The 23,704-nt window shown below is 56.6% G+C and overlaps 15 protein-coding genes across 15 annotated transcripts; 12 read left to right on the top strand and 3 right to left on the bottom strand.

The window, feature by feature from the left end:
• Positions 1–23: 23 nt before the first annotated feature.
• HETIRDRAFT_101802 (uncharacterized protein) lies at positions 24–565 on the top strand (the record flags this gene model as incomplete). Its single annotated transcript, XM_009549105.1, has 2 exons — positions 24–262; positions 325–565. 2 exons carry the CDS (start codon positions 24–26, stop codon positions 563–565), a joined length of 480 nt encoding a protein of 159 aa, XP_009547400.1.
• An 836-nt stretch (positions 566–1,401) lies between these two features.
• HETIRDRAFT_101801 (uncharacterized protein) lies at positions 1,402–2,228 on the top strand (the record flags this gene model as incomplete). Its single annotated transcript, XM_009549104.1, has 3 exons — positions 1,402–1,527; positions 1,586–1,727; positions 1,795–2,228. 3 exons carry the CDS (start codon positions 1,402–1,404, stop codon positions 2,226–2,228), a joined length of 702 nt encoding a protein of 233 aa, XP_009547399.1.
• A 290-nt stretch (positions 2,229–2,518) lies between these two features.
• HETIRDRAFT_101800 (uncharacterized protein) lies at positions 2,519–4,213 on the bottom strand (the record flags this gene model as incomplete). The annotated part of the gene is made up of 4 exons (XM_009549103.1): positions 2,519–2,674; positions 2,761–2,913; positions 2,962–3,696; positions 3,887–4,213. The coding sequence occupies 4 exons, from the start codon at positions 4,211–4,213 to the stop codon at positions 2,519–2,521; spliced, it is 1,371 nt and encodes a 456-aa protein (XP_009547398.1).
• A 194-nt stretch (positions 4,214–4,407) lies between these two features.
• On the top strand, positions 4,408–5,049 carry HETIRDRAFT_101799 (uncharacterized protein; the record flags this gene model as incomplete). The annotated part of the gene is made up of 2 exons (XM_009549102.1): positions 4,408–4,830; positions 4,891–5,049. The coding sequence occupies 2 exons, from the start codon at positions 4,408–4,410 to the stop codon at positions 5,047–5,049; spliced, it is 582 nt and encodes a 193-aa protein (XP_009547397.1).
• Positions 5,050–5,944: 895 nt separating this feature from the next.
• HETIRDRAFT_61766 (uncharacterized protein) lies at positions 5,945–7,741 on the top strand (the record flags this gene model as incomplete). The annotated part of the gene is made up of 3 exons (XM_009548673.1): positions 5,945–6,213; positions 6,284–6,348; positions 6,447–7,741. The coding sequence occupies 3 exons, from the start codon at positions 5,945–5,947 to the stop codon at positions 6,584–6,586; spliced, it is 474 nt and encodes a 157-aa protein (XP_009546968.1). The 3' UTR covers positions 6,587–7,741.
• HETIRDRAFT_385295 (uncharacterized protein) lies at positions 6,535–7,741 on the top strand. The gene is made up of 4 exons (XM_009549101.1): positions 6,535–6,774; positions 6,868–7,290; positions 7,350–7,408; positions 7,461–7,741. The coding sequence occupies exons 1-4, from the start codon at positions 6,615–6,617 to the stop codon at positions 7,701–7,703; spliced, it is 885 nt and encodes a 294-aa protein (XP_009547396.1). The 5' UTR covers positions 6,535–6,614; the 3' UTR covers positions 7,704–7,741.
• A 308-nt stretch (positions 7,742–8,049) lies between these two features.
• HETIRDRAFT_101797 (uncharacterized protein) lies at positions 8,050–9,032 on the bottom strand (the record flags this gene model as incomplete). The annotated part of the gene is made up of 2 exons (XM_009549100.1): positions 8,050–8,362; positions 8,407–9,032. The coding sequence occupies 2 exons, from the start codon at positions 9,030–9,032 to the stop codon at positions 8,050–8,052; spliced, it is 939 nt and encodes a 312-aa protein (XP_009547395.1).
• Positions 9,033–9,541: 509 nt separating this feature from the next.
• On the top strand, positions 9,542–11,059 carry HETIRDRAFT_115898 (uncharacterized protein; the record flags this gene model as incomplete). The annotated part of the gene is made up of 7 exons (XM_009549099.1): positions 9,542–9,583; positions 9,854–9,924; positions 9,963–10,275; positions 10,390–10,457; positions 10,511–10,730; positions 10,866–10,924; positions 10,972–11,059. The coding sequence occupies 7 exons, from the start codon at positions 9,542–9,544 to the stop codon at positions 11,057–11,059; spliced, it is 861 nt and encodes a 286-aa protein (XP_009547394.1).
• A 289-nt stretch (positions 11,060–11,348) lies between these two features.
• On the top strand, positions 11,349–12,695 carry HETIRDRAFT_320855 (uncharacterized protein; the record flags this gene model as incomplete). The annotated part of the gene is made up of 6 exons (XM_009549098.1): positions 11,349–11,534; positions 11,595–11,720; positions 11,825–12,023; positions 12,103–12,266; positions 12,331–12,445; positions 12,505–12,695. 6 exons carry the CDS (start codon positions 11,349–11,351, stop codon positions 12,693–12,695), a joined length of 981 nt encoding a protein of 326 aa, XP_009547393.1.
• A 657-nt stretch (positions 12,696–13,352) lies between these two features.
• Positions 13,353–16,092, top strand: glox3 (glyoxal oxidase; the record flags this gene model as incomplete). The annotated part of the gene is made up of 12 exons (XM_009549097.1): positions 13,353–13,508; positions 13,565–13,655; positions 13,722–13,787; positions 13,910–14,014; positions 14,134–14,230; positions 14,312–14,342; positions 14,423–14,784; positions 14,852–15,027; positions 15,084–15,263; positions 15,327–15,589; positions 15,644–15,764; positions 15,827–16,092. The coding sequence occupies 12 exons, from the start codon at positions 13,353–13,355 to the stop codon at positions 16,090–16,092; spliced, it is 1,914 nt and encodes a 637-aa protein (XP_009547392.1).
• Positions 16,093–16,747: 655 nt separating this feature from the next.
• HETIRDRAFT_123143 (uncharacterized protein) lies at positions 16,748–17,906 on the top strand (the record flags this gene model as incomplete). The annotated part of the gene is made up of 2 exons (XM_009549096.1): positions 16,748–16,808; positions 16,870–17,906. 2 exons carry the CDS (start codon positions 16,748–16,750, stop codon positions 17,904–17,906), a joined length of 1,098 nt encoding a protein of 365 aa, XP_009547391.1.
• A 1,436-nt stretch (positions 17,907–19,342) lies between these two features.
• On the top strand, positions 19,343–19,992 carry HETIRDRAFT_385291 (uncharacterized protein). The gene has a single exon (XM_009549095.1). It carries the CDS (start codon positions 19,483–19,485, stop codon positions 19,948–19,950), a length of 468 nt encoding a protein of 155 aa, XP_009547390.1. The 5' UTR covers positions 19,343–19,482; the 3' UTR covers positions 19,951–19,992.
• Positions 19,993–20,092: 100 nt separating this feature from the next.
• On the bottom strand, positions 20,093–20,890 carry HETIRDRAFT_410019 (uncharacterized protein). The gene is made up of 5 exons (XM_009549094.1): positions 20,687–20,890; positions 20,583–20,623; positions 20,499–20,530; positions 20,338–20,436; positions 20,093–20,276 (listed from the first exon to the last, which is right to left on the bottom strand). The coding sequence occupies exons 1-5, from the start codon at positions 20,834–20,836 to the stop codon at positions 20,176–20,178; spliced, it is 423 nt and encodes a 140-aa protein (XP_009547389.1). The 5' UTR covers positions 20,837–20,890; the 3' UTR covers positions 20,093–20,175.
• Positions 20,891–21,013: 123 nt separating this feature from the next.
• HETIRDRAFT_476366 (uncharacterized protein) lies at positions 21,014–21,575 on the top strand. The gene is made up of 4 exons (XM_009549093.1): positions 21,014–21,049; positions 21,111–21,169; positions 21,227–21,272; positions 21,354–21,575. Exons 1-4 carry the CDS (start codon positions 21,047–21,049, stop codon positions 21,399–21,401), a joined length of 156 nt encoding a protein of 51 aa, XP_009547388.1. The 5' UTR covers positions 21,014–21,046; the 3' UTR covers positions 21,402–21,575.
• A 498-nt stretch (positions 21,576–22,073) lies between these two features.
• On the top strand, positions 22,074–22,980 carry HETIRDRAFT_418651 (uncharacterized protein; the record flags this gene model as incomplete). The annotated part of the gene is made up of 5 exons (XM_009549092.1): positions 22,074–22,157; positions 22,222–22,402; positions 22,507–22,689; positions 22,748–22,828; positions 22,895–22,980. 5 exons carry the CDS (start codon positions 22,074–22,076, stop codon positions 22,978–22,980), a joined length of 615 nt encoding a protein of 204 aa, XP_009547387.1.
• Between the last annotated feature and the right edge of the window lie 724 nt (positions 22,981–23,704).

The following is a 23,704-nucleotide window of genomic DNA, read 5'->3' as shown; positions in this document are numbered from 1 at the left end:
TATCCTATCGTATCTAGCCCGATATGGGTCCCGCAGGAGCACTACCACCAAGTTACGCCGCGACCTCGATACTTCTGAACCTGACGTCTGTGTGCCGATCGATATCGGGCACGAGGATCACCCTCAGAATGGCCTTCCCGAAAACAAAGGCCCATCGTGGTTCTGATGCAGCAGCACCGAGCGTGTCATGCGAGGCCCCGCAGGGTCACGAGCGCGACGCACGTTGCTGCAAAGCCCGAGCCCGGCCGCGCGCCGTCGATACGTGCGTCGATACGTGCGCCGATACGTACATCTCAAAAAACACCCGTGACGCCAACGCGCCAGCGCGCGCCCCACGGCTTTCTGTAGCGCGCCCGCTAAGTTAGCAGCGCGCTCGATCCGACGTTCGAAGGATCGGAATCGACGCTCGAAGACGCCGAGGCGCGACGAAGCAGGGCACTTCGCTATTACTAGCGTGCTAGACGCTATCAGCGCGCGCCTGCACGCGCGCGGCCGCGAGATCTGCGTCCGAGCGATCGTGGGCACGCGACGCCGCAGTGCACCGACGCAGGCCGACGCACCATAGGATCTTGACCTATCATCTATCACCACGGCCATCAGTGTAATTGGTGCAGCATTAGGCACGGTAGGAAGGAGCTTCTGCTAGATACGCAGGGCGACGCTAGGGCGATCCCTGTAAGGATCAAGCCCAAGGCTGCCCAAGGCCGAAGATAGGGCAGAGCAGGACAGCCAGCGCGTGGTGACGCACTAAGGGACCAAGCGCGAATTTACCACTTACACTCCATTAGAGGCCGAACGCGACACACGCTGCCACGCCAGATGCAGAAATCCCTGGGATCCCTGGCCTGAGCCCGAGGGCATCCCCCGTGGGCGCTGCGATGTGGGACTCCGGCGCCCCCTTCGGGCGAATCGTGATCACCAGGCGAGGACCGCCGCCAGCGCGATACCAGATAAGAGGTCGGAACGGACGCGCATGTGTCCAGCTGCCCGATCTATATGCACATCGCCAGGGCAGCTAATCCCGAACTAAGGATGGATGTCTGCCGGGGCGCGATAGCGCGATCGATAGTCGCTCGCCTGCAATGTGGGGTAATAGACAGCAGCTGTGTTGGGCAGGCGGCAGTCGAATTAGGTCCGCGCAGAGTGGGCGGAAGTATATCTCGAGGAGTTGGCGGCGACGGCGATACACGGCGATACACGGGGCTCTTGACAGACGTCCAGAGTTTTGGATTGAGCGTGACGAGCGCAGGCAGCCGTCCCGCGTCCAAGATCAAGTCTATTGCAAGCCCAAGCGCGCCGGCTCCAATCCTAGCTCAAGAACCGACACCAGATCCGGAGCTGGGAAAAATGGTCTCTGTCGACTCGGCGTAATGCCCTCAGCGGCCGCAAGGGCATGCATGCATGCATGTACGGCCTATAACAAAACGCTCGCGCGAAATCCGCCAGCGACAGCGCCCCAAAACCCGACTGATCAGCCGGGCGATCGGCCACTCGCCCCACCGACAAGTGCAGCCTTCTCAACCCAACGTACGCGCAACAGTCGCCGTCTCTGCGAAACCCACGCCCTGCAACAGAATTTGTATAGCAGAGCACCGGCTCGGAGCTCTCGGAGCCTCGGTGCGGCATCGCGAGCGGCGAAGCCGAAGCCGAAGCACTCGACGGACAGAAGAGCACGTTGGGTGTGTCTTGGGATCCGGAGGATACAGTATGGACGGCAGGAATCGCCGGTGGGGCGAGGTGTCAGAGGGATTCCTATATACATTCCCGCTGCGCATATGGAGCAACGATACATAGGGGCCGTGCAAAAGACGGACGCGCAGACGGAGCGGAATCATGGCAGGACGAAATCCGGTGGGGTCGGTGTAGAGCCCGGCTCGATGACCATATTGACCCAGAGAAACCCCAGAGATAAGATGGCGAGGATACCGGCATATGCCATCGTCGCGCGCGGGCAGAAGACCACGAATCGCGACACCCTTGCCAAGTACAGCAGTGCCAGTGAGCGGCAGCGGCAGCAGCGAGATCTGCCCCAGGCCGCGATCCGCCCACAGCGCAGAGATCGATATGGGGAGATAACAGATTGGGAGGTCGACCGTCCGCGGGTGTGCAGTAGGAAAGCATTGGAACGAAAAACACGTGACGGGGCTTCGACGAGGGACATGCGCGGGATCCACGACGGGGCAGCTCTCGAAAACTGGACGCCGGAGCACGGAAGACAAAAGACGTGAACATCGTGGAAGATCAAAAGCCGGCACCGACGGGACTGCGCCGCGCGACGGCTTCACCCCCAAGAAGCACAGAACGCAGGCTGCCCCACACCAGCTGCGATGCCATGCAACTTCTCCACAACTGACCGCAAGCACCGGGAAGAGACACAAGTATCACCAGGCAAAAAAAAAAACGACACGCGGTTCCGAACCAAACTCTCTCAAAGACACCAGGACCACACGCTTCCACACGCAACGCGTGTCTGGGAGCCCTTTCGAAGGCGCCGCGGGTGAGCGCGCACTTTGCAAGGTCACGCGCGATCCTCGAGAGGCGGGATCGGCGCGCTGAACGCCATTCGGCCGGCAGGGACGCACGGAGCGACTGCGGCGTCGCCTGTCGCGCGCCGTCGGACCTCGGAGCCACCGCGGCCGTTTGGTGTGCGCAGACGACGCTGCCGCTCGCGTACCTACACCGTCAGATAGGTCCACGCCGTAAACGGATTAGGCCCGTAAGTGTGTGGAGCCCGTCCGGAGTGGAAGACGGGTCGCTTACGGGCCAGCCAACAGCTCTAATAAACGGAGCGATTTCTCGGCGGCGGGGCTGGCGGGGGAAAAACGTGGAACGACGTGAATGAATGAATGAATGAGAGGCGTGAGGCCGTGTCATGGTGGCGCGACCGGACGGCGGGGTGCGGCCATCGAGATGCTGTGGACTTCAGTGGAGCGCGGGCGGGCATTGCGGAGAGAAACTTACGTTCATGTCGTGGGGCGACGTGGGACGACGTGGGACGACGTAGGGGGTCTGTTGATCCGTCCGCTGATGAGCGCGAGCAAAAATGAACGGGACAGAAGGATACGTTACGCACGCGATGCGCGCGCCGAAAGCAGCGACGGTGGACGCCTCCATCAAAATGGACGGGCGTGCCGAGCGCAATTTATCAAACACCTCGGCGACGCCCGCCCCGACAGACCCTCGCGTAACTCCTCGGAAATCGCAAAAGCGTCCGGTGGCCGAATGGAAGTGTCGAAGGTCCCACCCGGGCCCGCAGGAGAGCACTCGGGGATGAAACACTCCTATGGAACGAACATCCCTACACGCGCATATATCAGCATTATGAAGGCTGTCCACAGGCGCCCATACGACAGGGGTTTTTCGCCGGGCGAGCGCGGGCGACGACGGGGCAAGCCGAGGACCTAGCTGGTGCGAGGATGGGTGTACTCGGATATGTGGAACGCGGAGCCCAAAAGTTTCGGATGGATTTGGGACTTGTTGGACCGTTTGAGGAAGACGTGCGGGCGGGAGCTGGGGGCCGCCGCCGTCAAGTTTGGAGACGCAAAACGTCACCGAATTCAGATGGCCGGATGCAGGCAAAATTCGGAAGCCGAGGTGCATCGACCCGCGATGACATGTTCCCCGGCCTGCGTCCCCGCACCCAGGCGGGGTCGAGAAAGGCTTCAAGCGAGATGCGACGGCGCGTTGGAGATTCGCCTGGGCACGGTGGGTCCCGTTTGGCAGGCCACGACCGGGGCAAGCAAAGCAAAGCAAGCGCGGTGAGACGCGGGTGGAGCATCATGACATCAGGAGCATGGGCGATCGAGAAGCGCCGGCGTCTAATTAAGTCAGTCACAGCTGTGAAGAAACGCGCTGGAGGCTGTTGACATGAATATGATGGCAGGACCTGTCGCAGCGGAAGGATGCATTCGACCAGAAGCCGCGAGAGGATCAAGCTGGGTGGGGCATGGACCACGGGGACATGACGTTGGGCCCGAAGGGAGATGAGTTGCGAGCGAACGCCTGGAGGCAAGCGCAAGCGTGCTATGAGCAGCGATGGGCCGAGGGCGTGGGCTGCTGTGGAGCGGGGGTGGCCGAGGGCGGGGCGCGACGTCTGCGTGCAAGCGAGTCCGTTTCGGGGATCGGAGTTGGCCGAGGTCACGTTGATGCCGAAGAATGGGAGACAGAGGGCGCGGGCTGTGGCAGAGATGGGGACGGGGAGCGTGGGGGTCATCTGATGGGATTCTGGAGCACGGACGTGACGTCAGAGCAGCGGGACCCCGGGGACGGGTGTGAAGGACGAAAGAGACTGGGACCCACGGCCACGGAGAGCCAGACGGCTACGGACGCGGGCCTTGTCTCCCCTACTCTCCTCCCAAGAGCCGCCACTCACTCCTCGCCTTGTCTTTATCGAACCAATGCTCATCAATGTCACCAGACTTCGACCCGCCCTCCTCGCCGTCCCAGTCTTCTGCCCCCAGCTCCTCCTCCGCCTCCATCTCCTCCTCCTCCTCCTCTCTCTCGCTGCCTCTCTCCCTTGACCAGATGGCCCTCCACCCGCACGACCCCGCCGTCCCTGCCTCGTCCCGCGATGTGGCGGACGCCCCGTTCTACTCCAAGCTGGACATGATGCCAGAACGGATCGACGAGGATGCGGTCATGATGGACTGGGACGAGGACAACGCGAGCGACGAGTCTTCCGGTGAGTCTCGCGGCCGCGGCCGCGGGTTTTTTATCCCATCTTCGTTGCTCTCTGTTCCCACCGCGATGTGCGTGTGCCTCGAACAACGCCCCCGTGTCCGAGTCCCAGTCCCGCAAGCTGTGTCTGTGTCTGTGTCTGTGTCTGTGTCTGTGTGTGTGTGCATATGCGTGTCTGTGCGCGTGTGTTGCATCATGCGTTGCGTGCACTAGCCAGCGAGCGCGAGCGCGGCGGGCGGTGTGGCACGCGTGGGTCGCGGGTCGCGAGGGGCGGGGCTGGGCGTTGCGCGGGGGGAGAGAGTCGCGACGCGTCCGGCATGGCCGTGCCGGTGGCAAAAACCACACGCGGTTGTGTCATTCCGCGCGCTTTAGCCGAAAAGAAAGGAGGGCGGTCGAGCGGTGACTGATCGTCTCTCGTTCTCCCTCCACCCCAGGTCCCCCCCGCCCCGACTACTCCAAGCGCCACGACGTCCCTCCCCGACGTCCCCGCCCCTACTCCCGCCTCCTCGCCCCGTCCACCTTCTCAAATACGTCTTCCCACGCCGAGGAGCAGCCCTCCCCCACCGCCCAGCAGGGCTCCCTCCCTTCCCCGAGCCTCTCCGACATCCCGTCCCAGGCTCCATCTGACAGGCAGAGCCTCTCTCTCCCGGACCGCCCCCCCGCGTACCAAAACGTGGATGATCCCAGAGCAATCCCCGCTCCGTCAACCCCTCCCCGCTCCCCCCGCCCCCTCCCTCCCGTCCCCAGCAAACTTCCCACGATGATCAACCAGGGCAACGGCTTCAATCACCACCAGCCCCCCTCCGACCAGACCCCCAATCCAGATTCCATCGCACCCCACTCCCGCGAGGTCTCAGCCTCGTCATCACATGCCCATCAGGACCCGCATTCGGCATCCCCCAGCTCCGTCCTCCCGTTCGCCCGTCCCTATTCCACCCCAACTGCGGGCACACCGCCCATCGTCCCCCAAGGACGCTTTCATCCCCCGTCCTCCACCACCACCAGGTACGACCGCTCGTCCACCGCCAGTCTGCCCCCCGCCTCCCAGACCCCCTTCTACACCTTGCCCGCTGTCCGCTCAACCCCGGAAGCCGTCGTCGACACCGCTCCGGCCGCCGAGAGCTCCTCCGCACCGTGGACACAGGACCCGGCTATCCACCAGCCGCCGATCTCCTCGCAGCAGGAACAGCTCTTTTCGTCCGCCGCATCGACCATAAGCTATGCTCCTCCACCCCCGCCTTACACGCCTTCTCTGGGCGCGCCCCTCATGGGCGCATCCGCGTCAGAGTTCTCCCCTGCTCCATTGGCAGAGCGTGTGCTCTCTCCTCCCCCATCAAACCCAAGTCGCCATATCCCCCCACCCGCTCCGCCAACCATCCTGGCCCCTCCGCCAACGGGAAACCAGCGCAGCAGTGCACCGCACGAGCCCTTCCTAGCCCACGCTCCGCCGCCCCCCGACAGTTGGATCGCGGTCGAGACCATGCCCAGAGAGTATACTCTTGTTGTACGATTACCGGGCTTTGGACGGGACGGAATGTACGTGGCCGTCCTTTCTGGTCTTCTCGGCGTGGGCTCACTCCCGGTGCTATTTGTCTTATCTACGCAGAACACTGGCGACGCGAAGGAGACGCATATTGCATCTCGTGGCGGACTCGTGGGAACCGGGTGGAGGTGCGCGTCCTTCTTCGCTCGCGGTCTCCGTTGTGCTGACTGCGCGCTCGCTTCTTGGCTTCGTGGATTCGCTCGCTCGCTCGCGCTCCACCGCTCAGGTCACTTCGAAAGACGAATCTCGTTCGGCTACGACGCCGATCTGGCGCAAGTTCGTGCCGAGTTTGACGGCGAGCTGCTCCGGGTGATCATCCCGCGTCGAACCCCGGCGATCACCTGGTACGGTGAAGCGCGCGAGTGAGCCTTCGCTCACCTCCACCCCCGCCTGAATGCCCACCGCTGCGCGCGGCGTGCTTCGACCGGCGTGGAGTGACCCCACTTATTATGTGTCACGATCGACGGCTACGCCATTCCACTCTCCCCCCGCAAGACCTCTCACGAGCGCGACATGGGCCAGGCTGCCGACGTCGACGACGGACGAAAATCGAAGTAAGAAAACGCCCCCGTAATCGGCTTATGGACCTGTCTCTCTCTGTGCAACTCCCTTTCCCCACCGTATCCGTACCGTTGGACACACGATAGTACGACTACGACCCACTCCACTCCGCGAACGCTCTCGTCCAGACCGCCGTGCTTTGTCGTTGCTTTCACACCACGTACTCACTCATTCTCTCACTCTGACTCACTTTTTTTTTTTTTGCCATTTTCCTCCCCCTTCCTCTCCCGTCCACCTACTGTTCAAATATCACCACGCGCCATGCTATACCAACCCGTCCAGGTCGCCTCGCCGCCTTCGGACGCACGGTGTCCCCGATCGATGTATGGAGCTTTATCTCGCGCGCGATGCGTTGCCGATGCGATGCATACAACACCTCTCACACACGCCCCTCTCTCGTACACCGTACAGTCTATCTATATCAGTGTTGCTTTACCCTCTCGCCGCCGTGCTCCGCCGATCGCCACCGCGCATTCCGTATCGCATCTCTGCTAGGGCAGGCCCGACAGGTCCGTAGCCCCCTGTGCCGATAGCCACAGTGGAGAGAGCGGGTCCGATCCTGCGCTAGGGCTCTGGCCGGGCAGACTCAGTCGGTCGGTCGGACATTTAGAGCGGTGGTGCGACGAAGTGCCCTCTATTCCACCCTATTATTTTTACCATATCCGATCATCGCCATCAGCCTCCTTCATCGACATCACGCCATTCATCGTATCCGTACCCTGAATATCTACCGTACCCGCTCCTCCGCCCCGAATGTTGTATAATGCCATCCTCGCCTTCGTACATATATATCACCCAGTGGTCATCCTCTCCTGGGCCGTCGCTGTCCCTACACCTCCCTGGCTCTTTCCACATGTTTCTTGGTCTTCGACTGTCCTATCCCCGCACGCCTCGCGGCTCGCCTACGATATATAGTTCTTAATCCGGCCTCTTATAAGCTTCTCGCTACTCTGAACCCCCGAACATCGCTTTCCAACAGCTGGTCGTCGAGGCGCTCGTTTGCCGTGAGGGCTAGGCCTGCGGTTTCTCCCACTCTTTCCCCTGGTCCTTCCTTTGCACTCATGTTTCTCTTTTTTGTGTCTCTCGCGTCTCTTTTTTTATTTATTTTATCCCAATGCTCCTTTACTTACTCGTTTGTATCCCGAGGCGCCGCCGCCGCCGCCGCCGCCGCCGCCGCCGTCGCTCTCGGTGTCAGATTTTTTTTTCCATGTCGCATACGTTTGTTCTAGTACCCCCTCGCTCTGCTACTCCCCGCTGCGTCCGAATGGCTATCTTACTGCTCCATGATCGCGGTGGATCGCTGAGCTGAGCGCCGCAACGGGCACGGGCAGTATCGTGAGCGTGCGACGCCGCGCACCGCCCGGGGACGCTGACGGGGGACGGCGCGCTTGGCGGACCCTACACCCCCCCCCCAAAAAAATGGGCTGGCCGTGCTGCGGCGTGCGACGATGGCGTCGGTGCCGTCTGCCTGCAGACGCTTTGTTTCCTTGTTTTGGCGCGACGGGAGCGAGGACCGGGGTCGCGCGCGCGCGCGCCGTGTTCGTGCGAGGCGCGAGCGCGGCGCGGCGTGCTGCTGCGCGGCTGATTGAGGTCAATGCGTTTCGGGCTTCGGTCTTCGGGGGCACTGCGTGGCCGAATCGATCCACCACGCTGCTTCTTCGATTCCGCCGTCGACGGACGCCCGTTGGCCACATCCGGGAGCAGGCAGCGGTGCGAACGATGGCGCCGGTCCGACCTTTGAAATGTCGCGCAGAGCGCCGCAGGCCGTCCTAGTACTGTATCCTGCTTGCTTGCTTGTTTGCCTGGTTGCTTGCTTGCTTTGTTTGCCCGCCGCCTTGAGTGGATCGTCTGTTTCTGTTTTGGCGCGGACCCTTTGGGGATAGTAGCTAGCGTTTTGCGTTGGGACGACGAATCGGGTGCTGCGCAGGGCGGCTGGGGCGCGTTGCCGACTCCCGACCCCCGAGACTCCGGGCTCCGACTCGTGATTTCGACCGCACTTGCGTTGGTGGTTTTCCTGTCTCTCGAGAGCACGACGTGCGGCAGACTTTACAGTCCCCTCCTCCCTGCTCCCTTCGGGCTCTGGCACTTGAAGTTCAACTCGATGTCGGGGTTGTGAATGCGGTCGGAGCGGATATGGGTGCGCGCGCGTGCCGCGTGTGCACTCGGACCGCGATATCAGGAAGTTATCAGGATCAGGATCAGGATCAGGATCAGGACAAAGATCACATCCCCACCAATAACCAGAACCCATCCCCACCTGGCGCTCCGAGTGCCGACAGGCCCCGACCTCGAAAACTCTGAACGTTTGATTTCGGGCAGATCTGATCTGCGCGCGGGAACCACTTGGGAACCCCGTTACGCCAGGTCGCGCAGGGTCGCGCAACGCGCCCTAATGCGCCTTGCGCCTGCGTGCGGCTTATCGTGCGTGCGCGCTCTGGCCGCGCTTCGTGCGTTCGCCGGGGCGCAGCAGGGTCAGCCGATGCTGCTCAGCTCTAATATCCTCTCGTGTCTGCTGTCGCAGTGTCGCCTCTGCTGCCTGGCGTGCATATCCTACAGGCAGACTCGTTCGGACGCGTGCGCGTGTTGCAGCGACTTGCTCGCCGCCGCGGTCCATCTCGCGGGAACTCCTCCCCCGGAAGGACAAGGGCTCTGATTCTAGATAGTATCCTGCAATATGTCGGCGCGACTACTGCCAGCTATTGCCAGTCTCTCGGTCCCCTATCATCCCGGGGATGCCGCCCCGCCATCTCTACCCCCGCCATGCCCAAGTCGACGATAAGGATCCCGAAACAGGGTGCTGTGGTGGGCGTACTACGACCGAGGGCCTGGAAGCGAAGAGCTGAAACCTCGGTCCACAGCACTCGCCCGCGTTAGAGCTCGTCCCGGGAGACTTATATTTGTGTGAGTCCGTGTCTCGCTCTATTAGCAACCGGGCAATCGCACGAGAGCTGACCTCCCTTGTCTGTGTGGTGATATTTCTCGTGCACCCCCTTCGAATGGTGCTTTCAAATAGTGCATGCATGACAGCCAGCTGACCTAGCGATGACCTTGGAAATATACCGCGCGCCGCAGCGGCGCATGGTCTCGCACGCGCGATTTCCAACATCTGTGTCGTCCAGTCGAGGCCTGCTCGAAATCGTTTCGTTCGTCGTCACTAACGTGCACTGCTCATCGGCGCAAGCTCTCCTAGCACTCTGGCTGCGTTCTCAGCCATCCCCGTCGTCTCTAGCCCACTCACGCTGCCGCCGTGCGCCTTCGTCGCAGCAGAGCATTTGATCTTGGGCGATCGGCTACCTCGTTCGTTGAATCAGCGACGAGCACGTGCGCAGTCCTGGCGCACGGGTGGTCTCATCTCTAGCAGCTCGAGCAGGGCTGCGGACGGATCTGGTGTACAGAGACTGAGGCTGGAGCTAGTCGTCAAGGCGCTGAAAGTCCGATGTCCCAGTGATGTCCCCTCATCGCGAGCAGGATGGCGAGAGTTCATGGGCCGCGTTGTAAGTTTGGTCACGCAGACTATATTCGTGAGCCAAGCAAAGAGATTGTCCCGAGGGGGATCTGGTTAGCGACTGTGTATCTCAGACGCCGATCCCCAACGCGAGGCCTTGCAGGTACTTGGGCGAATGTCACATATCCTTTGGTACCTTGGGGATGCATTCCTTGCTGAGCTTTTCTCCAGGTGAGCTTTTTGATACATCAATGCCCTAAATTGAAGCCACAACATGTCTGCAGTTCTCAAGCTGTCTCTATAATCCACACGCTGCACGAGACTCAGGTGACAAATATCATAGGCCTGGCTCTTTCGGAAGCTGCGACGGGCGTTGAGAATCGTTCCAATGCCACAAACACGCGCATCGCCCAATCGTATCATCCCACGCGGCTTCATAAACGACACAAGAAGCCTATCCATCTAATGCACCCCTTTCACTGGAGGCGCTATCCGTATCCTCAGGTGCGCACTGATTAGCTACAGGCGCACGGTCGTTGTACTAGAGACGATACATGCATTCGTTCAAGCCACGCATGTCCCTGGAAATTGATTCTTCGCAGCGTGTAGATCTGAGAACGATACGTTCATGATTATTAGGAGCGACCATGGCGATGGATCAGCCTGTTCAGCGCTGACGAAATTGGTGACTCTGCCATGTGAGCCTTATGGGGGATACGGTGCCGTCGACGGACCGCCCATATAGGGTTCTCGTCTTTAGAAGCATCACATATGTGGTATGGAGCAGAGTGACAAAGTGGCCAAGGTCCAAGGAGACGGGGTGGATGCCCTAACAAGCGCTCGAAGATGAATATAGAATACTCATAGCTAGTCGAGCTGTTGTACGCTACAGCTATTTTGGAGCTTCAAAATTGCTTCAGGCGAAGTCAATGCATATGCAGTGTTCGAGGGGCTTTTAAGATGCGCAACAAGGCCATAATGAGGTCTTTTCAACGCTCTTGCATGGGTCGAGGCGGCAAAGCGTCGGACTTCCGACGCTCGAAGCGGCGCTGACGCACGTGGCACGAATCCGCGACGCCTTCACGGTCTGACCTCGCCCACCTGACACCCTCGCCAGGCATCATGGCCACCAACGGGACCCAATCCAACCAGGCTGCCAATATCATCACCGCGCTAGGGAATGCATTCAAGTCGCAGACGGGAGACCCTCTCTCTGGGGAGCGCATTGCGCAGCTGCTCCTCCAAAACATGGGCCAACTCGGGGAGCTCGCGAAGCAGGGCAAGCTGAACCAGCAGCAGATCATGCAGGTGCGCACCCTCCGCGTGATAACACGGGGATATGGATGCACTTGCGATACGTCTTATTAGCTGAGAGAGTATGCCGACAAGCATAAAGCGGCGTTCACCTCGAATACAACAGCTCCAACACAAGGTGTGCCCCCGCCGCAGCTAAACACTGCCAGCACGAGTACAAGCCAAGCACCACCGCCGAAGGTGCGTTCTGTTTTCTCTTATATTTCTTATCTCATCTTGATCCCCCTGGACTCATCAACACCCTCGCACAACCTCGATAAACTGCCACATGTTCCGCATATAAGCCCGCCACAATTATACCTCAGCACGCTGCCTTCAAGGGCACCTCACCGACCCCGATGCTCGGCTCAGCATCCACATCCCAGGATACATACCCAATCAGCCAAACGCTGAACACGCAGAATCCTGGACCTGTCGCGTGGCCGACGGCACATCAGGGTCGACCTACGCTCACTGGTGGTGCAGCTGCAGGGAGAATAGCAGGTACGTTGAGCTTCATCGGCTATTTTTCTTTGTGGCTTGAGCATACATAGCGCAATATGCTAACTCGGCTTTCGTTCAGGTACTCCATCACAGACGAAGCCATCAAGCGAAGAAGTGTTTGCAGCAGACGATACACGATCGCGGAGAAAGCCTACGCCTGGGGATCAGAGTATGCGTCGCTCGATACAGGACCTAGTGTCCAGCCTTGATCCAAACGTCAAGATTGAACCCGAAGTCGAGGATGTAAGCCCGCATGAATATTCTCATCATACACCGGTGGCCCTAACTCCGCGCTCCGGTTTTGCAGCTGCTCTTGGACATAGCGGACGAGTTCATCGACTCGGTCACAAACTTTGGCTGCCGGCTCGCCAAGCATAGAGGCGGAGACACCCTTGAAGTGCGGGATCTGCAACTACACCTCGGTAAGAGCTTAATTTTCGAACGATGATCGTTAGGATTCACCTGCTTCTTGGGTGTGCAGAACGGAACCACAACATACGCGTCCCTGGATTTTCGTCAGATGAAACACGCATAACCCTTTCCCAACCCAGCGTAGCACCCGCGGCGCCACCTGGTGGCACGAAGAAGGGGACACAAGGTTCCCAAATGACGCTGCGAAGCCACCGCCTTGCACAGGTACAACAAGCCAAGCGCGAAGCAAAACTTATTTAAGGCTCTCGCCTGTATTCTCGACTCTTTTCGACCCGTTTCCTGCCTTGTCATGCACCCTCACGTCCTGATGTTCAATGTTGCAATCGGTATTTATATAGGATGTAATTTTGGTTGTATGCTGAATCCAGTCGCTCAAGCTCGCTCGGAACACTGACCGATGGTCCGTAGGATCTGCACCTTGACTCTGGCACGGATAACGGTGTCGTCATATTGCACGGACAGCAATGCCGAGATTGGTAGGAGAACGACGGTCTCGCCTTGAAAGGTCTGCCTCTAGAAGACTAACGTGCGGTCATTGGCCGCTTCTGAGAACCCATAGCTCTCATTTAAAGTGCCCGAGCGCTGCCTAAACCATCGTTCAAACGTCGCTCTTGGTCTGCATTGGGCAACCCAATTGCCATAACGAGTAATAGCAGCTGTTGACCAGGACCTTCTCCCGTCTGTCTTTGCGACGAACAAGCCTCAACATGGCGTGCATCGGGATCCATGCCTGCCGTACTTTCACCTCAACTTCAACATCTAGCCCCACCCGGGTTTCAACGCCGCTGCGAGACCACTTCTCCGCTGTATACCCAGGGTTTCCATTCTACCTCTCACAATCACTGTTTATAACACTCTTTTCTCAACGATTTCGAACATCAGACACTCTATCTACACATGCGTCCACAGCATTCCTACGCCCTTGCTATCTTGTATGCATCAATTGTTTTTGCCGCCAATACCGACTCACCCACGGCCCCCCGACAACCAGCCCAGAGCGGGACTGTGGGCACTTTCCAAGTTGTCGGGGATAGTATCGTGAGTGGGCAGCAGGTACGTGACACTCGCGTTATGATTGTCCTCCAGAAAGTCTCCTCATGGTATTCTAGCTCTTCCTTGGAACAGTAGATAAAGTGTATATAGTTGACAAAACAGAGAACAATCCTTCAACTATCAAGGGACATCCGGCGTGGGCGGCAGGTAATCCGCACTCGGCTTTCCCCAACGTACGCTGCCCACCAGAATAACATCTTCATCTTATATCAGAATACTCATTGGGTTCGAATGCCGGCCGACCAATGGACATCGTTACGAACTCGTTTTGTGCAGTGAGTAATTTACTAGTCCAAACCTTGATCTCTACATTGAGTGCAGCTTTGCCTTTGATAGGGCGGCAGTGTCCTAGGTAGATGCTTGCTCTTTCTTCTTGATACGCAGTTTTAAATGTTTCACAGCCAACGGTACATGGGTCAATGTTGGAGGGAATCAGGCCATCACGACCGGTGGTGCGGCTGCTCCCGATCAAGTCGGTGCCAGTGGCCCTTATCACGATCCAGACGGTGCCAAGTCGTACGTCTGGTTCAGTTGTGGAATGAAGAAAATGTTGATTCCACATGCAATTCTGCTAGGATTCGGTGTGTCCTTTCGATACTGTGTCGTCCTCTGCACTCGTTGACAGCTCTTCCTCCCTCAAGAATTCTCACTCCATGTGACGATGGGAATTGTGATTGGACGCTCGTCGCTGACATGTCAACGCGGCGTTGGTATCCTTCCCTGTAAGTGTCGTCGGTGTCGTTGTCTAGCACAGTTGGCATCGCATTTTTGACTGCCACCTACTGACTTACCCCCCCGCGCAGTGAAACGCTTGATGATGGCAGCATCCTCATCGTAAGTGTCACCTTCGATCGACTCCTTGAGGCAGTGTTTGCAGGAAAATTGCGCTCATCTGAACGGGTGATTGACGTTAGATTGGCGGCTGTCAATGGGGCGGCTTTGTCAACAACGCAGGACAGACCAACCCAACGTATGAATTCTACCCCCCACGTGGAGATGGCAAACCCATCGTATCAACTATCCTTCAAAATACGCTCCCAGCAAATCTATACCCTCTGACATTTCTGCTTCCGTCTCGAAAGCTTCTTGTGCAGTCGAATTGGCAAACAACTATACTGGATCTCGACCAAGGTAATGAGCGCCGCATTGATGACGTTCCTGATGCGGTCAGGACATATCCTGCCAGCGGAGGCACTGTCATGCTGCCCCTTACACCGCAGAATAATTGGACCGCGACAGTGATGTTCTGTGGGGGATCGAACATCAAAGATAATCAGTGAGTAGCTCGTATGCTCAGATCGATTCTTATAAGGTGATGAGATCGAGGCTGATATTCGTTTTAGGTGGCAGACAAATTGGGATATTGCACAGTACCCTGCGTCTTCATCTTGCGTGCAAATCTCGCCAGATATCTCCAACTCATACAAGTCGGTCGATCCGCTACCCGAAGCCCGCACAATGGGAAACCTCGTTCTTTTACCTACTGGCCAAGTCCTTTGCCTCAACGGTGCAGCTACAGGTAAATGCTCTGAACGAAGAAATATTTGTCTCACCTTCTCACCTTCGCTATCACAGGTGTTGCTGGGTACGGCACAGATTCCTGGGCGATTGGCATGTCTTACGCAGATCAACCGATTTTTGAGCCTGTTATGTATAATCCGGGCGCCCCCTCTGGTTCGCAATGGTCAAGGGATGGGCTCTCTCCCAGTTCAATCCCCCGGATGTACCATTCGACTGCAACGATACTACCCGACGGTACTCGCGACGTGTCATCGTCTTTTCTTCTATTCAATTCTGATTCGATCCCACATCATGCAGGCTCGGTCTTTGTGACTGGATCAAACCCAAACGCAGACTTCAATAAAAGTGTCAAGTATCCGACTGAGTACCGTGTGGAGAAGTTCTACCCATCATACTTCAACGAGCGTCGCCCAGAGCCCCGGGGGCTACCGTCGCAGCTCTCCTATGGCGGCGAATATTTCAACGTGTCGATACAGAAGGATGACATGTTCGGTGATACGGACTACCTACAGGACGCCAAGGTTGTGCTGCTGAGACCTGGTTTCTCAACACATACCATGGTATGTTCGAAACCCTGCAAGTACTCGGACACGGCCACTGATGGTGAACGGAAGAATATGGGGCAGCGGTTGGTGGAGCTTCAGGTAACATACACCTCAGACAGAGACGGGTCAGCTGTGCTTCATTGTAGTCAGCTTCCTCCAAACCCTGCGATCATGCCGCCTGGTCCTGCATGTGAGTTTTTCGTCCTTTGATCTACTCGCTACCTGATGATTTCCGAATGCTTCTCCTGTTAGTGCTCTTTGTAGTGATCAATGGCGTCCCATCCGTCGGCGTCCAGGTTATGGTGGGCTCTGGTGAAATTGGTAAGCAACCTGTACAGCAGGTTGTGCCACTGCCTCCGAGCGTGGCGCAGCCAGGTGCCCTCCAGGCTGGTCCGACCGGAGATGGAGGTAGCGGGACGAAAGGGGGCAACCAGACTAGTGGGGCCTTGCATAGGAGTAGACCGACGTGGGGAAATTGGTTGGGCGGGCTGATACTCCTGTTGGGTGCGTTATTTTAGGTCAGACGAACAGGTCGTGGAGGTGTCATGGACAGCTTCCCTCGAGAGCCAACTTCTTGGACTTGGGCTTTGTTTTCTTGGCACTGTGATTGCTCGGACTACAGCCAGGTTTTTTGGAACTTGAACGTGAACTCTCATAATGCTAACGTTTGGATGATGGATCTCGACAATCTATCCATTTTGGATTCAGATCACTGACCCAATCCAACCCAAAGACTCTTCGCCTCGATCTTCTCCGAGTCGTTCTTGTAGATCACGATGTATGTTTGATTCGGGCTATCGTATATCCGAGTGTACACGACTATACACGTTTTTGACAGGTATTATCTACCTGTAAGCAGCCTTGAGCTTGAGGCCTTGAATCGTCAAGGGATGTTGGAACAAAATTATACTTTGTTTCCGTCGGACGCGGTCACGCGGGCTTCCATCTCGATCAGCAACGTGCGCGGCTAGGACGTCTGCTATTAGCAGTGGCCTTGCTTGTCGATAACCACATCGCTCTTCTTGTCCTCGACACAAGATGTACGCGAAACATCCGCATTATTCCCGCTCTCAGAGCCATTCGACTTCCTTGACACCAATCAGCGTCACTCCGAGGTCTGCCCACACACCCATCACAACTCCAGGGACACCCCACCCTTCCGCAAACTTGCCAATGCGGCCAACTGTGCATGTCAAACGCCTCACTCTTACATCGAAGAAGAATTGGTGGATGGGTGCGTCGCAGCGCTGTATGAACTAGATGCATCTTCTAATTGTAATCGTGCGCACCTGTAGTGGAGTTGGACGAGGAAGAGGAGAAGCTGAAGCCCTCCGCCCACTCGTTCTCATCTCTCGATGATACCGTTTATAATGACTATGTTCCCCATACCGAGCCCCCGCCGCACCCGCCACCGTCACCCCCCGCCTCTCCACCTCCCTACAATCCTCCCCGCCACCCTGGATCCATCTTCTCTTTCCCCATCCCCGCGACCTACTCTGCCCCGCCAAACCCCACAGGGTCCCTCGCACCTATCGCGACCGGATCAGCCTCGGAGCTTTTCAAATGTATCGTCAAGAAACCCGAGATTGTGCAACTTGAGGTTAATGGCGAGATGGAGAGCAATGCCTATGACATCGCTGCGCAGTTTCTCGCTGAGCTTCGCGTGTATACCACTGTTTCAAAACATCGGAATATCCCCGCGTTTCTTGGTTGCCTGGAAAGCGTCGGTATGGTCTTAGAGTTCGTCGAGGGACCCACATTGTACGACTTCATTAGAGAACAACCAGAGCCCGCGCCAGCTCTGAAGAAAGACCTGCACAATCAGCTCCTCGACGGCCTCACGCATCTCCATGCCTTTGGTTTGAGCCATGGTGATCTCTCTATGCTCAATGTGCACGTCATGCCAAACGGCACAGTCAAAGTGCTCGACTTTGGACGCTCTGTTTCTGCAGAGTCCATCATCAGTTCACCCGATGACGGGCCCGTCGACCCGTTCGCTCACCTGACTCAAACGCCATCATTTCGTGGTGCGCCGCAGGTGCGAGTCGAGCAGATTCACCCTGGCACACGACCATTTTCGGCCCCAGAGATCTTGCGCGGCGAGTGCCAGGACGCACGGCTAGCGGATGCCTATAGCTTTGGGATGGTCCTTGTATGCATCGAGCGTTGGACGCTAGTGGACGTCAAGCCCTGGGACCAGCGAAGGGATCTGTTGCCGTTCGATATTTTCGACGGATGTGTTTTATTCGAAAGTAGGATCAGGGAGTACCTGAAAAAATGGGATCAGCGGAGAAGACTATTTAAGGAGGATACAGTCATGATCACGGATTAGTTGGTAAGTTTTGTCTGACCTGGTTTTTCTTGTCCGTTTTGGACCTTGTAGCTGTTGAAATCGTTCAACCCAGATACCCACTGTAGCGGACATTCGTCGTACCAAAGCTCTTACAATGTAATTATATATCAACACAACTCAATCCCATGTCCAAGCGCCTCCCCCTCACAGTTTTATAATCATTAGTATTGTGCCCCAGTCTACCTATGGTTCACGTCTCTCCGACAAGATGGTTGTCTGTGTAAGATAGGATATGTGTCTGTTCAGCCTCCCTTTACTTATGCTCTTTTTCTGAGGTATCTGGCGAATTTATGGTGGTACTTGTGTAGCACGTACTGAGTACTGATTCATTGACATTGGCTCGAAACATCGCGAAGGAAAGAGGTACGAGAGAGATAAATAATGCGACGTGCCCAAAGTCATATGATCAATAGCTGTTATCACTTGCCTAGGTTCCCACGCCTTCGTCTGAGTCTGCGCCATTTGTAGGTTCAATAGGTCTACCACCCAGCAGTCTCCCTGAACATGGCTACGATTCATCCTTCTCGTTTGGGCCTTGTACCTCAGGATACGAAGCAGAGATTTCCATCGCGAGGCCGCTCGCCCTCGCCACGTCGTCGCAGCAGGAGCCGGGAAAACGGCCGAAGTGAACATCATAGCAGGGAGCACGTCCGAGAAAGGGATGATGATGGAGTGAAACGGTATGAGCGAAAAGACGGTGGCATAGAGAAGAATAGAAAGGACATCGAGGGCAGCTCAAGGCGTGTACGGCGAGGAAGCCCTGAGTACGAGGAGTATCGTCGTCCGGCAAGCCCTCCGGCTGTGCAGGCACCATGGCGGCAGCAGGAAAATATGTATCCTCCACGGCGGGGAGGGGAGAGGGACAAGCCCTACGGTGGAGATGGGCCAAGGGATAGGTCTTATGGTGGGGACGGGGCCAGAGATAGACCTTATGGTGGGGACGGAGGAGGGAGTGATTACTTTGAGAGGTACGGCAATCCTCTCAACCTTGTTCGCGGTCTCAGTAACTAATTCGCGCATTTTAGTCGGAGGCTGCAGAGGTTTAATAGTACATTCAGTATTTGGCCACCATCGCCCAAGGCTCCTGCACGCAAACTGTGAGTGATAGAATCCTACTACAGTGTTCAACTAGTCTAACGTTAATTGTAGGTCTCCGGAACGTGGTTCCAAGTCCCGCAGAAAACACAAACGCAGTCGTTCCTCTTCCGTCTCGTCGTCTGAAGACAGTGAAGATGAACGCCGACGGCGCGAACGGAAGGAGAGGAAGCGTGCTCGCAAAGACAAGGAGCGCTCGGGGAAGAAAGAACGACACAAGGAGACACGGAGTCACAAGCGCTATTCTGACGACGAGGACGAGGACAGGGACAGGGACAGGGACAGGGAGCGGCGGAAAAGAAGCAGGACAAAAAGCAAGGAAAGAGGGCGTCGCAGCCCCACTCTAACGAAAACTCGATCTCCTTCGCCACCAAATGATGAGGTGGACGAGGAGTGGGTGGAGAAGCCCGCCGCGTCTGCTCCATCGGTTTCTAATGTCGGCTCGCATGTCGTCGGTAGCATGGGGCCACCACCGGTTCCCAAAGCTATCTCTCACGACGATGCAGGCGAGCTTGACGGGTCCGATGACGAAATGGGACCCCAGCCGGTGATGAGAGCAAATTCATCAAAGAAACTCGACGAGCGCGCGTACGGTGGAGCTTTGCTTCGCGGCGAAGGTAGCGCCATGGCAGCGTTCTTGCAGGACGGGACAGATATGCGCATTCCACGTCGTGGTGAGATCGGGTTGGACTCAGACGAGATCGCGGCGTACGAGTCGGTCGGGTATGTGATGAGCGGAAGTCGACACCGACGCATGAATGCCGTCCGTATGCGGAAGGAAAACCAAGTCATCAGTGCCGAGGAGAAGAGAGGAATCTTGAAACTGCAGCAGGAGGAGCGGGAGAGGAGGGAGGCAATTTTGAGAGAGGAATTCCAGGAGCTCTTGAACGACAAGCTCAAGGACACAGAAATAGGAAGGGTTGGGTAAACTGGGTTGTGGGATTCATCATATGCTTGCTTCTATTACTGAATGGTCTTTGTATAATTTATGCGATACAACTTTCGCTTTCATATCTGGGACAGTGTATTGCACTGGCATTGTTAATGAAGCATGAGCATTTCTTCAAATTCAGTCAGTAACGAGTGGGCAGGTGCCAACTGGAGTAGTTGTGAAGTACCGATATAACATCACGGTATTACGTTGACATTCCACTTAGAGCTCTTCACGAGGACCCTTGGTGTCTAAGCCGACAAGCTCCACGTCGAAGACCAGTGCAGAGTTGGCAGGTATAACGTTTCCAAACCCGCGAGATCCTGGCCAATGTCATGATCAGAATTCGCATGGAGGCTGGACGGCAAAGATGGGAGAATTCACCATAAGCCAGGTGGGACGGGATGGTGAGGGTGCGCTTCTCGTTACGACACATGCCGATGAGACCCTCGTCCCAGCCGCGAATGACCTGTCCGACACCCACTGTCCGTGGATCAATCAAGCTTAAGTTCGACGATTGAAGGCAGATAATATGAGGCTCATACGTGTCAGAGGCAGCGGTTCACCACGGTCGACGCTAGAGCATAGTCAGACGGTCACACTGCTATGTAGTCTCAAGTGAAACGTACCTTGAATCAAACTTATTCCCGTTAGAGAAAAGCGTGCCCGTCTACAGTTCCCGCATCCCAGTCAATGGGCACGCGTATGCCTTGACAGACCGCGCCTGACTCACATAATGGACTTTGATCGCGTCTCCCTTCTGCGCCTTCGTGGAGCAGTCTGCCGGCAGATACGTCGTGTCAATCTTGAGCTCGGTGGGGGGTTCAGCAGCAGAGACAAGCAAGCCGAAGGCAAGGGCGGAGAGCCAGTTGAACAGCTGCATGATGTGGAGAACTGGCAGTGTGCGATCAAGTGCGACGTGTCGCGTCGCGTCACCAGTAGCAGCCGTGGGAACAAGAGACTCCTTTCAGATTCAATGGCAGCCCTCTGCCGTGCTGCCGCTTTGTCATCAACTGTACAGCGCCGCGACTCTGATCAACCTTATTTTTTCACCTTCGTCAACGTTCAGCACGCCCCTCTCAAGTCCCCTAAAATGGTGTCTATTCCCTCGATTATTGCTGGAATGGCGTTGGCTGATGTATAGATCGCTTTCGTAGCCTTCTCAAAAGACTTTCAGAACGAAGCGCATCCTCGCCAAGGCCTCGCGCCAGAACCGGTGTGTAGATACCCTACGATCCTAATAAACCTCGCTCATGTTCTGCTATGAACGCAGCCCCATTCCTCAGTGGTTCCGCCTGAAGACCGACACCAAGATCCAGGTTCGTTCGGCCTATAGATTGCACACAGAGGTTCTATTCGCCAATGGATTCCTTGACTGATTCTTGTTCTCGTCCCGACAGTACAACGCCAAGCGCCGTCACTGGAGACGCACCAAGCTCAACATCTGATTCGCTTTTCTCTCTTACTCGCTTGTCGTCCCTCGCATCTGTGGGCTTCGATCTCACGGAGGGGAGCGGTTACCGGTGGAAGGGCCCACCGATGTCACCCTTATCCCCATCACTTCACGCATGCATGTATTGCTCCGCTATTGACATATGACCTCGAAAATCGATCGCATGCCCTACAGCCCGTCGTGTTAGCTTGGCCTTTCGCAAGACATCAACTCCTTCATCCTGCTTGTGTCCCAATATACCGCCTGCGTTGGCCTGTCACTGATCATCCAGTAGCATATACAATGCCATAAGGCCGGGTTGCTCGTGCAACTATGCTTGCCACCTAGCTCTAGGTCATAGCCAAAGCACGCTTGGGGGCACCGAGAGCACCGATGCGCATATGCAAGCTTGAGTATTCTGAACGTTCTTGTATGGTATGATTTGATTTGCCGCATTCGCCGCTCGCAAAACTCCACTTGCTCTTAAGGCGACTGTTTGTCTGATATTATATTAATCTAAGATCTCCTCGGAATTGTTTGCTGCGTGTTAAATGATGCGAATGAGCTGTGAGAGCCTCAGACAGCCATTTCCGAGGTCCAGTAAGAGTATGTCGGAGGTACCCCGGCCACCCCCATCTGTAAATCTCAGACGCGCGCCAATTTAGCACTTCGTCAGTTCGCGCTCGCCATGTCACTCATCCTGACGATCTTCGCCCTTGTATTCATAACAGAACTTGTATCATGGGTTGGCCAATCTGTCCTCCTTTCATTCGTATGCATAGCATCGTTTCCTTGTTATGGTTCCCTTCCACCACTGACACGCACGTAATTCGCAGGCATGGGCTGCGTACCAGCGCATCTTCAATCCGAGTGCCGTGGCACGCCAACGACAGCTTAAAGCAGATATCCTCGCGAAAAAGGCAGAGCTACTACAGACGAGTGCACAGGACCAGTTTGCACGTTGGGCGAAACTAAGACGCAGTGTGGATAAGGGGCTGGCGGAGCTCGAGAAGCTGAGTTGCGTTACACTTTGTTGTTATTCTGTCCCCACAGGGCCGTCTCGAGCCCCTTGAGGACTTCGCATTGCCCATGCTTACTGTCTCGCGGCGTGATGCTCCCAGATGGAGACCTGAATTCCTCGAAATCGGCATTCGCTGTCAAGTTCAACTCTGTGGTATGGATATTGACGACGGGTCTGCAGTTTGTGGTGGGATGGTGGTATAGGAAGTCGGCGGTGTTTTACCTTCCGCCTACCTGGATGGGCCCGGTGACTTGGTGGTTGTCCTTTCCATTTGCGCCTGCAGGTGAGCGGTACCCTGCGTGCGGGGTGACAATGAAGTTCATCATGCGGTCGAATTCCAGGCTCTGTGAGTTGCGGTGTATGGCAGATGGCCTGCCGGCGGGTCGTGAAGATTGGTGAACGAGCGGCGGTGGAATTTGTAGGTATGCACGGCTTCTGCCTCCTCGGTACCTTGCGCGACGTGTTCACGGGATGATTCATGGCGTCAGGCTTTTCAGCGGAACCCGTTTCTACCGATGCCGCCACTGGGATGGGAGGAGCGGAGCCCGCTAGCAAGGATCAAAAGCGGCAGTGACGGCGGACCGCCTTACGGCGATCGGGACGCCGCTCGCTTCGTTTCTTGCCCATGCCCCTGTATCCTTGTTGCTCTAGCGTCTCGATTGTCTGCATGTGGACTGCGGCCAGCCTCGCCTCTGTGGCTGATGTAGGAGATTAGTGCAGCGCAGATAAGATTAGATAGTTTGTAGATGGGTGCGATTTCCGACACGCCTACGACGAGCACACTCAAACACGTTGGTCCAGGACGGCAATGCATCCTGGCGGCATCGCATGGTCCGGGCAGTCAAAGGCTTCATTTGCATGCGAACGACGGGGTTAATTTCAACGGGTGAGCCCGTACGTTATCACATGCGGAGCCACTGTGGTCTTTTCCGTGGTGAGTGTAAGGGCACCGAGTGAATGTTGAGAATGTTCCTACAGCCATATTCATAACGATGGGCCGCGACAAAAAAGAACACACTTAGCAAAATGCGTCGGCGCTGGAATATTTTGGCTCTGTCCGCTAGATGCCGATTTCTCCGCTTGTTGTCCGCTCTCCTCTCCTCAATCGCACTCTGTCTGGATCTCAAATTCAACACTCCGACCAAGTCTTTTTTTCTGAAGCCTGGGCCTATCGTTATGAATCTGGCTGTCACGCTGCGACGATAAAGCGGGGCCATTGCGAAGACTTAGATGGGAGAAGGATTTGCCCGACAGAATGCGGGGGATCTTCCGTTTGTTCCGCTGATCTCTGCCGAGTG

The sequence above is a fragment of the Heterobasidion irregulare genome (assembly GCF_000320585.1).
Source record: "Heterobasidion irregulare TC 32-1 unplaced genomic scaffold scaffold_06, whole genome shotgun sequence".
NCBI classification, from domain to species: Eukaryota; Fungi; Basidiomycota; class Agaricomycetes; order Russulales; family Bondarzewiaceae; genus Heterobasidion; species Heterobasidion irregulare.
This window is presented reverse-complemented; position numbering and strand designations above follow the sequence as displayed.